General features: G+C 36.9%; 1 protein-coding gene across 1 annotated transcript in view; it reads left to right on the plus strand.

Moving 5' to 3' along the window:
- Nucleotides 1–5723: 5723 nt before the first annotated feature.
- Nucleotides 5724–13448, plus strand: part of eml1 (EMAP like 1) — a 63658-nt gene continuing 55933 nt past the window's right edge. The window contains exon 1 of the mRNA XM_073812242.1: nt 5724–5885. Coding sequence (XP_073668343.1) covers nt 5855–5885 — 31 coding nt within the window. The 5' untranslated portion in view covers nt 5724–5854. The remainder of the gene's footprint in view (nt 5886–13448) is intronic.

Consider the following 13448-nt stretch of genomic DNA (forward strand, 5'->3'; position numbering starts at 1 on the left):
AAAGAGTATTGACTTCATCCGTAGGACGTCAAAGTACCGCGAGAGCGGTTCGAAAGCATACAAAGCAGTCGGGTCTCTCGCGATACTTGACGTCAAACGCATGGCAGTCTGCATACTGACACACTTTTTTTTAATAAATTGTCACTTCACGCGCATTATAAAGTGACAGAAAACGGCGATTCAAAGTTTTGCCGCGATACACCGCTACTGGGGGGGGGGGGGGGGAGTAAAACTCTTATGAAAACAGACGCTACTAGATCGCCTTTTAGTTGTTTCTCGCTAAACTAGACATTTAGGTTGCTCAATTCAGACATTTATCAAAACACACAAAAGATTTAGTCATATTTCATGACTATTAACAATGTTGTTATTAAAGTCAGAATATAGAGTACAGTAGGCTAAGCTACAGTCGAGAAACGTCCTGGGAACGTCTGAGGAAAAGCTCTAACAACTAAAGCATGGGCTGGCAATGGCACTAATAATAAGGCTAACTCCCTTAACAGGTAAGTTAACATCTTCTTTTGTTCCCACCCAAAGTTTAGGATTAATGTGTTTCAAATTCAAAAAAACTGTAGTAAAGCCTCGAGGCACTGCTTGCATTTCTGCTTCAAGAGCATCTTGGGATTTTTCTTTGAAGGTAACCCCCATTCCTTCTCCCTGTCCTCCTCAGATGCCTTTAAATCTCCACAGTTTAGGGTTATCTATCAAAGCAGATAAACCAGGGCTATTTTCTACTACTGTAGACTGACACACAGCTTCTGTAAATCCTTTTCTGTCTGTCTGTCTTTCTGTCTGTCTGGTTGGCTGGCCTTTCTTCTGCCCGAGGCCTGAACACAGGAGACGATTGCAGGGCTATAGAAAGCTGCAGGCCTGGTTCTGGGTCAGCTGGTGAAGAAATTAAAGCTTGGAGCCCTTTGTTTCGAAAGGCTTTCCAGCTCTGCCTGTTTTACAGATTCTCAAGTGTAGATAGATAGACAGACAGACAGATTGATTGTTCCCATGTAGACATTGAGATGTAGTAGCATTGCAACATAGCAGAGTAGTGCACATGTACATATACTGAATTTAGAAAAGTGTTTGACATGAACAGATTGTAGCTCAGTAGATATATAGGAAAGTGGTGGCTACGGCTGCAAAAAAATGCAAATGTGCATATTGCAATGGTTTGCAGTAACTGAATGATTTTAAAACTTAAAAAATATTATGTATAGTCAGCCTGATGCATATAGCAGAGAGATTATTGTATTGCATATCGTACAGTGCATTATTTAGTAAGTTATTACATATCGCACCCCCAATACTGTGCAGCCCTAATGGTAGCTGTTAGTTTAAATCGTATATGTGATTTTATTATTTAATACTTTGCAGTTGCCGTTTTTGCTGTTGTACACAACTAAAACTTAACCAATTTAATGTGAATGTAAAAAAAAGTTTGAGCAGAATGTCCATATATACTGTTTCCATGTAGGCTAACGTGTTCCAGATGTTTCCTTTCTGCATTTTCACATTGAGACCGATTTACATCTAGCTGTCAAATCAAAGTACTATTGCTGTATGTTTTCTTCAACTGTGATTAACAAAGTTCAGAAATCCCAAACTTTTTAGTTAATAGTTTTGTATAAAAATTTAGTAGGCACACGCACATCATGTTAAGTCTCTGCTGTAATTACCCGATTGCCCCAATATCCATAAAACAGTTAAGGAATCAGTCAGGAGACTGTTAAATTTGGCACCATTAGGAGTTCATTAGTCAGCATCATTACAATAGGGCCTGTAATTTTCTTTCAGGAATATTAATTAAATGCAAATCACAACCAAATGGACTAATGAGTCATGAAACTGGCTTTCTTGTTTGGGAAGTTCTGGCAGTGCCGTACGACACCCTCCAGCTTAAGGCCGGCTGAAGTGAAATGTCCTCCTTCTTTTAAAAGGACGTATAATATCTAGAGACGTGTAATTTTTGGTGTTGTAAAGTCTGTCATGTGGACAAACGGGCAGAAAGGCCTCTTTAAACACTATTTGGCGTGACTCTCTGACTATTTACGATCAATTTGTGATAATGGGCTCCAATTTCGTGTGTTTCAGAAGTACATTAGGGCAGTAAAAGTAATTTTCAGTGATTACTTTGAGAAAACAACCAGAAGGCTGATCCAGACTACATGGGGCTGGAGAGGTTGCTGGAGAGGTAGGGGGGGGGTTGAGGTTACGTTTTTGACATGGGGGTGTAGTTACGTTTGGAGAGTGAAAGAACTTTTGCAAATAAGGATTCAACCATGTGGAGATCTCAAAGTCCTGCAGAGCCTGGGGATCGAGCCAAGGGAAACTGATTCAGAACCATCTGAATCAGTTTCATGTGCTGCATTCATGTCTGTGCGATATGCATCCACAACTTAAACAATGCAGCCAGGTTTTAAAGTCATCTGGAAAACCCTAGAAAAGCAAAGCCAAGGTGTTGAGGGGGACCCCGGATTGACCTTCAGTGTTTTCAGAGAGGCTCCCCCAAAGCAAACAAGTTTCTCAAAGTCAAACAATAGCAGGGCTTTACTGTAACCTACAATCAAAACGCTAGTGATGATGAGCGGTTAAAAATATCAAACTATTAATTTTTTTTAAAAAGTCTATGGTTGCATTATGTTAATTATGTGCTCCTGTATAGCTCAGTGGGAGAGTGATGCGGTAGTGTAAAAGGTCATGGGTTCAAACCCAGGGAACACATACTGATAAAATGTATACCTTGTAATGTACTAAAAGTTAATTTGGATAAAAGTGTATGCCAAATGCATAAATGTAAGTATATCAAATGTAAAAATTTTTTTTTATTATTTTTATTTTTTTTATTTATGTTTTTCTCTGTTAAAGTGATAAAACAGAAATTAAAGTATATAAATAAAACTACTTATTAAGGCTTTCACCATTATGAAATTTGGCCTGTTTAGGGATTTGACGACTATGACGATTAATTGTCTGAATTAATAATTATTAAAGAAAAAAAACAGAAAAAAAGATCTGCACACTGTAAAAGTCCCTTTTATTTCAAAAGTTTAAACAGCAAACAGCTTGCCTGACGAAGGTCTCTGACCGAAACGTTGATCTTGCACCTGGTCAAGACTTTTTTGGATGTGCGTATCCTGATTTCTCTTCCTGTATTATTTTTTTGACATTTAATTCTCATACATTTTTTTTGTTCTATTCACACATTATTGTGATTATTTAAATTAAATCTTCTGGCATTTAAAAGTAATTATTTAATGAATATATCTTTCAAAAACTGACTCATTTATACGCGTGCTGCAGCTCCCCTTGTGTTTTTTTTTTTAGGGAGATGTGCAATCATTGCGATAATCTACAATTATTGCGATGAGGTCAAACGATTGCGGTGAGACGATTATTTAATCGTTGTGACAGCCCTACCATGAGCTAATTTTTAAGAAAAAAAGTTTTAAGTAAAGCCAAATGCATAAGCTATTTTGAGTCTTATTTTCATTAACGGTATCACAGTATTGATTTTAAGTCACAGTAACAATAATTATGTGCATTTTATGTCATATTTATTAAAGGAATAGTCTACTCATTTTCAATATTAAAATATGTTATTACCTTAACTAAGAACTGTTGAATCATCCCTCTATCATCTGTGTGTGTGCACGTAAGCGCTGGAGCGCGCTGCGATGCTACGATAGCATTTAGCTTAGCCCCATTCATTCAATGGTACCATTTAGAGATAAAGTTAGAAGTGACCAAACACATCAACGTTTTTCCTATTTAAGACGAGTAGTTATACGAGCAAGTTTGGTGGTACAAAATAAAACATAGCACTTTTCTAAGCGGATTTAAAAGAGTAACTATATTTTATGGCGTAATAGCACTTTTGGGAGTACTTCGACTTGGCGCAGTAACACCCTCCCTCTCCCATTATGAGAGTGAGAAGGGGAGCGGACTTTTCAGGCGAGTCGAAGTACTCCCAAAAGTGCTATTACGCCATAAAATGAAGTTCCTCTTTTAAATCCGCTTAGAAAAGCGCTACGTTTTATTTTGTACCACCAAACTTGCTCGTATAACTACTCGTCTTAAATAGGAAAAACGTTGATGTGTTTGGTCACTTCTAACTTTATCTCTAAATGGCAGCATTGAATGAATGGGGCTAAGCTAAATGATATCGTAGCGTCGCAGCGCGCTCCAGCGCTTACGTGCACACACACAGATGATAGAGGGATGATTCAACAGTTCTTAGTTAAGGTAATAACATATTTTAATATTGAAAATGAGTAGACTATTCCTTTAAAATACATTCCTAGTTTTTTTGTTAAAGGAGACATATCATGAAAATCTGACTTTTACGATGTTTAAGTGCTATAATTGTTCTATCAACCTCCCTCAAAAATGTGAAAATAATTTACCAGTAACTTAGGTTTGGTAAACCATTAGGCTTTTTCGAATTCATGCGGCGCCGCAAGAACCGACAGCCGGATGAGGTCAAAGTACAGCGAGAATGATTCAAGAAATCATATTTCGTCATCTGGCTGTCAATTAATTTTTTTTTTTAAATAGGTAATTTAAATTTGGCTTCTCTTGTGATGTCAGCAGGAGATAATACCGCCCCTTAATCTGCATTATCCAACCACGTCACTGCCATTTTGTGCAAAGATTAACTCATTTGCATTTTAAAGGACACCCCCCAAAATGGCACAAAAATGTATGTGAGCAATTTTAACTTTAAATCTATATGGTATTATGATTTAAAACTTCACATATGTACTCTGGGGACACAAAAGATTTATTTGACATCTAAAAAAAAGTTTGGGCCTCATTTGCCTTTAAAGTACACTGCACAGATATTATCTTATATTCAATAACAGTATTTGATGTATTGTTACTAAAACTAAAAACATCCATTTATTAAAATGCAGTTAGTTTAATTTCAATAGAGATGTCAATGGAGATCACAAATGTACGTTGCTACAATGCTGCCACCAGGTGGTGTTCTTACAAAATGTCTTATACTGTACACAATGTATGTGTGTTGTATTGTACATTCTCAGAAGAAAGAGTACATAAAGGTACAAAAGTTGTCACTGGGGTGGTACCTTTTCAGAAAGTACACTTTTGTATCTGAAGGGTCCATATTGGTACCTGAAAGCACCTTAGAGGAACATCAAAGGCACATATCTGTACCAAATGGTACATATTAGTACCTTTTTAAAAGGTAACGTCTCAGTGACAAAAAGGTACAATTGCATGACGCATTTACATTTTTACACATGACGGATGCTTTTATCCGAACAATTTACAGTGCATTCAAAAATATAAATTTTTTATGTGTGTTCTCTAGGAACGAACCTACAACCGTTGCACTGCCAATGAAATGCGCTTCCAGTTGAGCTAAAAGAACAGAATCACAGCTCAATGCAATGGTGAGCCCGAACAATTCTTTGACTAAACTTGGACACCCATTATTAAAATAGTTTTCATACCATAGCTGAGCTCTTCTTCATACTGTGTAAGACACTTGCAGATGTTTCTGTGATTTTGTTTATGGTATAAAAGACAGTTGGATAGTGTCACTGGGCTTTTAAATAGGAGTGCATTTGTGTCCTGGAACGGAGCCTTGATTGTAACAGGCCCAGTCAGATTAAATGGATTCCCTCTAGAGAGAGGAGGGAGGGAGTAAACATATTTATCGTCCAATAGTGGCCAACTCATGAGTGCCTGATAGGCATTCTTTGCATCCCATAGCTCTCAGCTGGCCGGCCAGGGGAGACGCAGAGACGTCCGATGGTGTAGGCAATCTCAAAGAGCCATTTTTGTGTTGGGGTTACCTTTACAACATCCATCTGAGAGAGTTTTTCACTGCTCCATGATGTCAAACTGTGAGGAGCTTCCGATGGGTGAGTATCCGGTGACAGGGAATTTCTAGATCTATCCCGTTTCTGGCCTGGCTCCACGGTGACGACTCATTCCGCAAATATGTTCGGATACTCTGCTTGATGAGAGTTTAAAGGTTTTGGCCTTATATGGCTGCTCTCCACTGTACATCTCTATCATTAGACACCTTAATAGAGAAGCTATCATTTTACGAATGTTCTTAAGCTTTGCCTGTGTGTCTGCCGTGTAGGCCGGCGAAGTTAGAATGGAGACGCTGTGTTATAGGCTCTAGAAATTATTTATGAGGATCATATGATGGATTGCAGTATTTATACAGTATGTTGAAATGTGCTTCCTTCTTGCATGAGTGTTTTAATGGCAGTACATTTATAACTGTTCACATAATGCACGCTCAAATCGACACACACAGAGTCCGGGAAAATCTGAACACTGGCTGCACAGCAAAAACAATCGGGTATAAATAGATCTGGTGTTGGGAACATTGCTGTTTATAGGACTTTTTATCTGCTGGAGCATTGTTTAAGGCCAAATGACTGTATTTTGGGAACCAGCTTAGTCTTATTCTTCAAATAAACCTTTATGGAGTCACTTTAAAGCTCAATGATATGCAATGTCCTTCTGATTTGTCATTCTGAATGCCTGGGTATGGAGAAGGACAGAAGAGTCATAGCAGAATGTTTAATATTTGAAGGTTTGTTATGAGAATGAAGTCTATGTGCCGTCTCTCGGATCAGTGTGGGTCATGTGGAAAATCTCATTTTTGTTATGGGTTTGCAGAGACAGTGCTATCTGTTGTTAGGAATCTGGCATGTCATTGCTATTTGTATGCCGCTGTGTTTGAAAATACATGACGCTTTAAAGCAGTTTGAGTCAATAGAGGCTTTAAGTTGTGTGATCTGTAATGCTTTTTAGTTATCCATGTAGTTACTGTGATGCAATATTGTGTTTTATCAGAATTGGGTAGTTTTTTGGTGTAGGTTTGATTTTGAACGTTACGTTCAGTATAGGCCAGTTTTGACAGTGGAACCTGCTGAACAGCCTATTATTTACTTACAAGTAAAATTGAACAGTAAAACCATTGTGAACTGGCAAAACTGGAATATGTAAGAAAAAAAAAAATATTTAAAAATCTGACTTTTTCCATGTTTAAGTGCTATGATTTTATCCCCAGTGCTTCTATCAACCTAGAAAACATAAAAAGATCAACCCAGTAACTAAGTTTTGATAAACCATTCTCTGCAAACATGTGAAAAATATGTCATTGAATTTTGTCTCCCCTTGTGATGTCAGAAGGGGATAGTACCACCCCTTAATCTGCACTATCCAACCACGGCACAGACATTTGGTGCAGAGATCAGCTCATTTGCATTTAAGAGGACACACCCAAAACCGGCACATTTTGGCTCACACCTACAAAGTGTAAATTTTTACATGTTATAATAAGTTATCTATATGATATTTTGAGCTAAAGCTTTACATATGTCTTCTGGGGAGACCAAAGATTTATTAGACATCTTAAAAAAGTCTTGTGAAACGTCTCCTTCAAATGATTACTATCTGACATATTTAAATGTAAGTCTTTCAGTCGTTTCTTGTATTTACTCACTAACCAATATATATAGTAAGGTATGATGAGGATGGCCCAAGTGGCAAACTTTAAAAAAGTAGTTTTCCAAATCTTTATAAAGCACCTTTAAAAGATAATTTACAAATCTGTACTTGAGCTCTTTCATTAGGCTGTACTTTAATATTCCTTGCAGAATAGTGAGGAACATCTTTTGTTTAATGAGGCTCGGGGTTTAATGAATCTACTGTGTATAATTGAGCCTCTGTATGAAAGGAGGTCATTTGTTTTCCACTGACTCGCTCTTAAAATGTCCCAAATTAACCACTTAGGCTACATTGCATTAATTGAATCATGATACATTCATCTAAGGTATGCACTGAAAAGACGATAGCAGTGTAGTTTTGCAATCATCATTAAACGCAATTTTGTCCAGTGTATTATTTTCAACTCATAAAGATAAACGTAGTGCTTTATATAGCGCTTTCACAGACCAATGGCCATCCAAATCGCTTTACAAGTTGCCTCTTATTCATATTCGCTCACTCATTCATACACCGACGACCTGTCCTTCAGATTGTCCTTTATAGTTATGGATATGAAGTGATGTTTAAAAACCTCATCAGACTTTTTCCATGTTTAAGTGCTAAAATTGGGTCATCAGGGCTTCAACCTAAAAATGTGAAAAAGATCAACCCAGTAACTTAGTTTTGGTAAACCATTCTCTACAAGCACGTTAAAAATAGGTCATTGCAATATGGCTCCCCTTATGATGTCAGAAGGGGATAATACCTCCCCTTAATCTGCACTATTCAACCATGGCACTGTCATTTAGTACAGAGATCAGCTCATTTGCATTTTAAAGGACACACCTACAAAGTGGCTATTTTTACATACTGTAATAAATTATCTATATGATATTTTAAGCTAGAACTTCACATACGTACTCTGGGGGCACCAAAGATTTATTTGACATCTTAAATGTCCCCTTTAATCTGCATCTGTAAAAATTATTCAGATGTCATGTCCCCAACATTCCATTAATACATATCTAAATGTAGTTTTACAAGAATAATAAGCCTTTTTTTATGCTTTTATTTTGTAAATGTAAATCGGTCAGGTTAAATGTAAAATGATCAGGCTACTTTAAAATGGTAATAAAATAAAATAAAATATTCAATAAAATATAAAGTGAAGTAAAGTAATAAACAATAATAATAAAAAAATTATAATAATATGAAATAAAATCAAATTTAATATTTAAAGACGGGGTGCCCAATTTTTGAGAAACTCTTTGGAAAAAAGAAGTCATGCTGAGTACCAAAACACACTTCAGTACCAATCAGCAGTAAGGGGTGTGTCTACAAAACGACATCGTTGCCGGGGTTGCGTATGTGTGGGGCGGGTCTATCAAAAGAAGGCCAGGTCATTTCAAATTTCAACATTGGCTTTCAGAGATTGTGCACCCCACCTTTAACATGTTTTAATTTAATTTAATACATTTTAATTAAAAAAATGTAAGTATTTTATTGACATTTCCATTTTTTTATTATTTGCTTATATAATTAAAAAATGTGTTAACTTGAGGTGGTGTGGCTAGCTAAATTGTTGTTTTTCCATTGTTTTTTATTAATGATCTGAACATCAGAGAGTTTGTCCTTGTCAATGTCTCTTTATTGCAAAAAAAAGAGCTATACAAACACACATAAATTAAGTTAACAGTTTTTAATACTTGTTTGCCCTCCATAATAGCAAATTTTTACCTGAATGGTGGAACAGTGACCCCCCATGTTGGGGAGAATTTTGGATACACATGCCTGTTACTACCACAGGGTGTCACTGTTTCGCCATTTACAATAACAGAGTGTCTCCCGAAAAACCCTCCCACCTCCTTAAAGGTCATCAAGGATTTACAACAAATGATATTTGTCTTATGACATTTAGCTAATTTATAAATATATATTTGTGATTATATCAAAAACATCAAAAAAATCTGAGGTGGAAACACAGTGGGAAATGGACACACAGTCGACGCACATCCTGTTTATGTGCCTTAATGATTTGATTCCTATTGATTGTATGCTTCTCTGTGGATGACAGTGGTATCTGTGGTCAGCCAATTTCACAGGGGCGGCTATAAAGTATGTTACTTACATCTGCACTGTTTATATGATGTATAAAATCCTCTATGGAAGCTGACACTCATGTAGGCGTGACAAACAGACAGCAGCCTTCATTTATTTCTAGTTTGGCCGGCAAGAGAACATGTTTTGCCCCACCCTGGTTTATTTATCATAAGGTACAATAAATAACAGAAATAAGCTTGGAGGTGGAGAATTTGACGGAGCAAATCAGAGATGCTTGTGCAGATACATACCCTGATACAGTTTATATTGCGAACTTCATGTAACTAAATTGATCTTTGCGCAAGTTTTTTTTAAAATAAATTCTAAGGTTTGCTTTAGGAGGTTTCATAGTTGTTTATCACATTTAACAGCAAGAAGGAAAATGTTAAGGTAATGGCTTCATTTATCTGGTCTTTTCTAGGGAGGGGCATCTGCATTCCTAATGCAATTCAAAGCTTTTCCTGAGTTGCTCAAGATTTTATATTGATCGGCCAGAGTAACCTGATTGTCTGAGAATACCATACAGTCCCAGTAAAAGCAGTTCACACTGTGGAGGAAAGCACTTCTTATCTCATTTGGATCCCATTAGAGCAATGTGATTTATGAGCCTGATATTTTGCTAATGCAGGAGATCTAAACTGACCTGTAATTGGTTTGACCAGTGAACCAGTCATTAGATCAAGGTTTTCTTTTTAATCCTTCAACAATCTTAACATCAAGGTTTATAATTTAGTAATTTATTAATGTTAAATAGATGGTTGTAAAATACTTCAAAAAGATACAATAAAAATATAAAAAGACTGTCGTTAATTGATTGAAACAAAATCTATATATTTATACATTTGGCAAAAATGGCCTCAACGGCATCTGCGTCAAAAATGTAATAATGAAATTACCCAAATCCTCTCAGCACGTATTGTATCTTTATCAAATACTTTTGCTTCAAATCTGCTTAATCTTTACCGTTTGTTGGCAGAATCTATTAAAGGTGCCAAATAATGCATTGAAATAAAGTGCCCTATTTTAACGATCTAAGCATATTGTCTAAAGCGCACGGCGCACGCTCTAAACGGGTGTGTTCGATTTCACTTTTGCTAATTTAGCGACGGGAAAATTTTTTTATGCGCCAAGCACACAGCTTAAATGGGTTGTTCCTATTCTCGTAATGGGTTATGGGTGTGTTTTGGGCCTGGCGCCATGCCTAATCCCAATTTAGAAAGCGTAATTTGTAAACTGAAAAACTAAGTGGAGGAAGAAGACCACCAGTTTAGACTGATATTAAAAAAATGTGTTTTCATTTGTGTTGAAGCATTGAATTGTTATTTTTTTGGTATTAAAACCTTTAAAGAGGCCCTTCCACATAAAACCGTTTGTACTTGTATTTTTTGATATGTGTTAGGTTCATATGTGTTTGTGTTGTGTCGTGAATGTGAAAATTAACTTCCACCTCCTCTGTCAGCTCTAGCCACTGAAAAGAAATAAGTGTAGAAATCAGGTCAGTTTAAAAAGCTTATCAGTGTGACGTGGAACTGATCGAGGTCATTAATATTCATGAGCTCTTCAACTTGAGACCGCGCCCACATATTACGTGTAGTTGAGTTAGTTTTCATAACAAGTTACTGAAAGGATGGCTAAACGTTAACCGTACCATATTCGGGCCATTATTTTTCGTCAAGAGACATCATTCCTATTAAACGAGGTAATCATACCAGTTGCTACATGTTTGGATGTTCAGAAGAACGCTGGATTTGAAGAGAGACTGCGATTAAAAAGCAATGCTCCTCTATCAATATTGGATCCGGACGTAATGGTGGCGCAGCTTATGTGAGTAAAACGCTTTAGTACTATGTGTCACTGTGGTGGCCGGTGTTTTCTCTTCCGAGGGACGCGAATTCGTGCTGCACACTCTTTGAAAGGGTTTATGATAAAAGACACGCGTGTTTGTGGGAGTAAAACACTTTAGTACTATGTGTCACTGTGGTGGCCGGTGTTTTCTCTTCCGAGGGACGCGAATTCATGCTGCACACTCTTTGAAAGGGTTTATGATAAAAGACACGCGTGTTTGTGGGAGTAAAACACTTTAGTACTATGTGTCACTGTGGTGGCCGGTGTTTTCTCTTCCGAGGGACGCGAATTCATGCTGCACACTCTTTGAAAGGGTTTATGATAAAAGACACTCGTGTTTGTGTGAGTTATTAAATGTGATAAAAAAACACATGTGTGTGTTTGTGCATTCGTTACACACGCGTCGAAGGGTTTATGTAAAAGGGTTTGTGTGTGTGTGTGTGTGCGCGTGTGCGTGTGTGCTGCTACACGCACAACGAAAGGGTTTACGATAAAAGACACGTGTACGTTTGTGTTTGTGTGTGTGTTTTTGTGCGTGGGTTTACGATAAAAGACAGGCGTGTGTGTGTCAAAAGGGTTTATGATAAAATATGCGTGTGTAAGAAAGACACTGTGTCTTAAGACACTCACTTAACATTAAACTGATTACACATGAGATTAAATTGAAAGTTAGTTTGAACGAAAAACTGGTATCCAATCATAGCAGTGGGCGTTTACTTCCAAGTCGTCAATGCAGCCCGCCCATTAAAACGGATCACTTCTCTAACCAGCCTCAAAATCAGGGTACAAAATAGCCTTTTACTTATTGCTTTTGATGTTTTTGGATGTAAAAACCATGCAAACGTCATAAGTAGACCTCAGACAACAGTATAAAACAATAAAAACGCCAGAGGAAGGGCACCTTTAAAAGTTGTTTTCTTTCAGTCATGGAAGTAAAATTAGCAGGCTTTTAAATGCTGCAAATGAATGGATACATGATCCTACATGATCAGTGTTATCTCAAAAAATAATAAACAAATATGCAAGAAAAGGTTTGTACTCTAAAAATACTTTATTTGTAACAAACAAGAGATAAATAATTTACAAACGTGTAGAGACATTTCAGCACTCGGACAGCGCCGTGAGTGCTTTGAAGAGCATTACTAAAAAACGGCACTCATCCAATCATATCCAGAGGTACAAAGTCATTATATACAATAAATCCGTGGGTAGCATTTAAAAAAACATTTAAAAATATATTCAATATTTGCATTTATTTAAAGCAAAACATTTAATTACTTACCAGGCTACAGGTGAAGCTGCTCCTTACGCCTTCTAACGTCTCATAATCGATCCTCATTTATGTCCAAGAGACTCAATAATAATCTTTTACGTTTTAATCCTTTGAATTTTCATATATTAAAACGTTAATGTACTGCTGCACACCCACGTGATAAGCAAACGCGCGTTGTCGTCCTGTTTATAGGCGCATATTTCTAACACACTCCTTAAATAACAAAAACAATACTCCGCCAATGACTTTAGCCTTTAGACCAGGTTTTTGTTGGTCAATGGCGTAGTCTATTTCAGTTGCCTCAAATTAGCAACGCACCAACAATGCGCCCGAAAACACCTAATTTTCAGATGGAAAATTGGGTGCAAATGCATTTGCTATTTAAACGTGCGCTAAACGTGAAAATGATAATTGCGCCGGGTTGAAACTAGCAAAAGACACTTGCGTCGTGCATTGCGCCGGGAGTATGATAGAGCCTGATATGTTAAATTGCTCTCCAATATCTACATAGTTGGGATGTGGCTTTATTAAGTGCAATTTTTTACCTGTTTTTACATGTCTATTTACAACCCTACGATTTGTCTTTAGAATAAAATGGTCTATTATTACCTTTATAAAGGTCATCATGAATAATAATGTTGAGCTCTGCTCTGATTGGCTGTTTTTCAGGGCACTTTCTCTGTGTGTAAACAAACCTTATGTTTGAAATTCACAATTTGAGGAATAGTCAATTATTTGGAGATTGTTAATAAGCGTT

The sequence above is a fragment of the Paramisgurnus dabryanus genome, chromosome 17, assembly GCF_030506205.2.
Source record: "Paramisgurnus dabryanus chromosome 17, PD_genome_1.1, whole genome shotgun sequence".
NCBI classification, from domain to species: Eukaryota; Metazoa; Chordata; class Actinopteri; order Cypriniformes; family Cobitidae; genus Paramisgurnus; species Paramisgurnus dabryanus.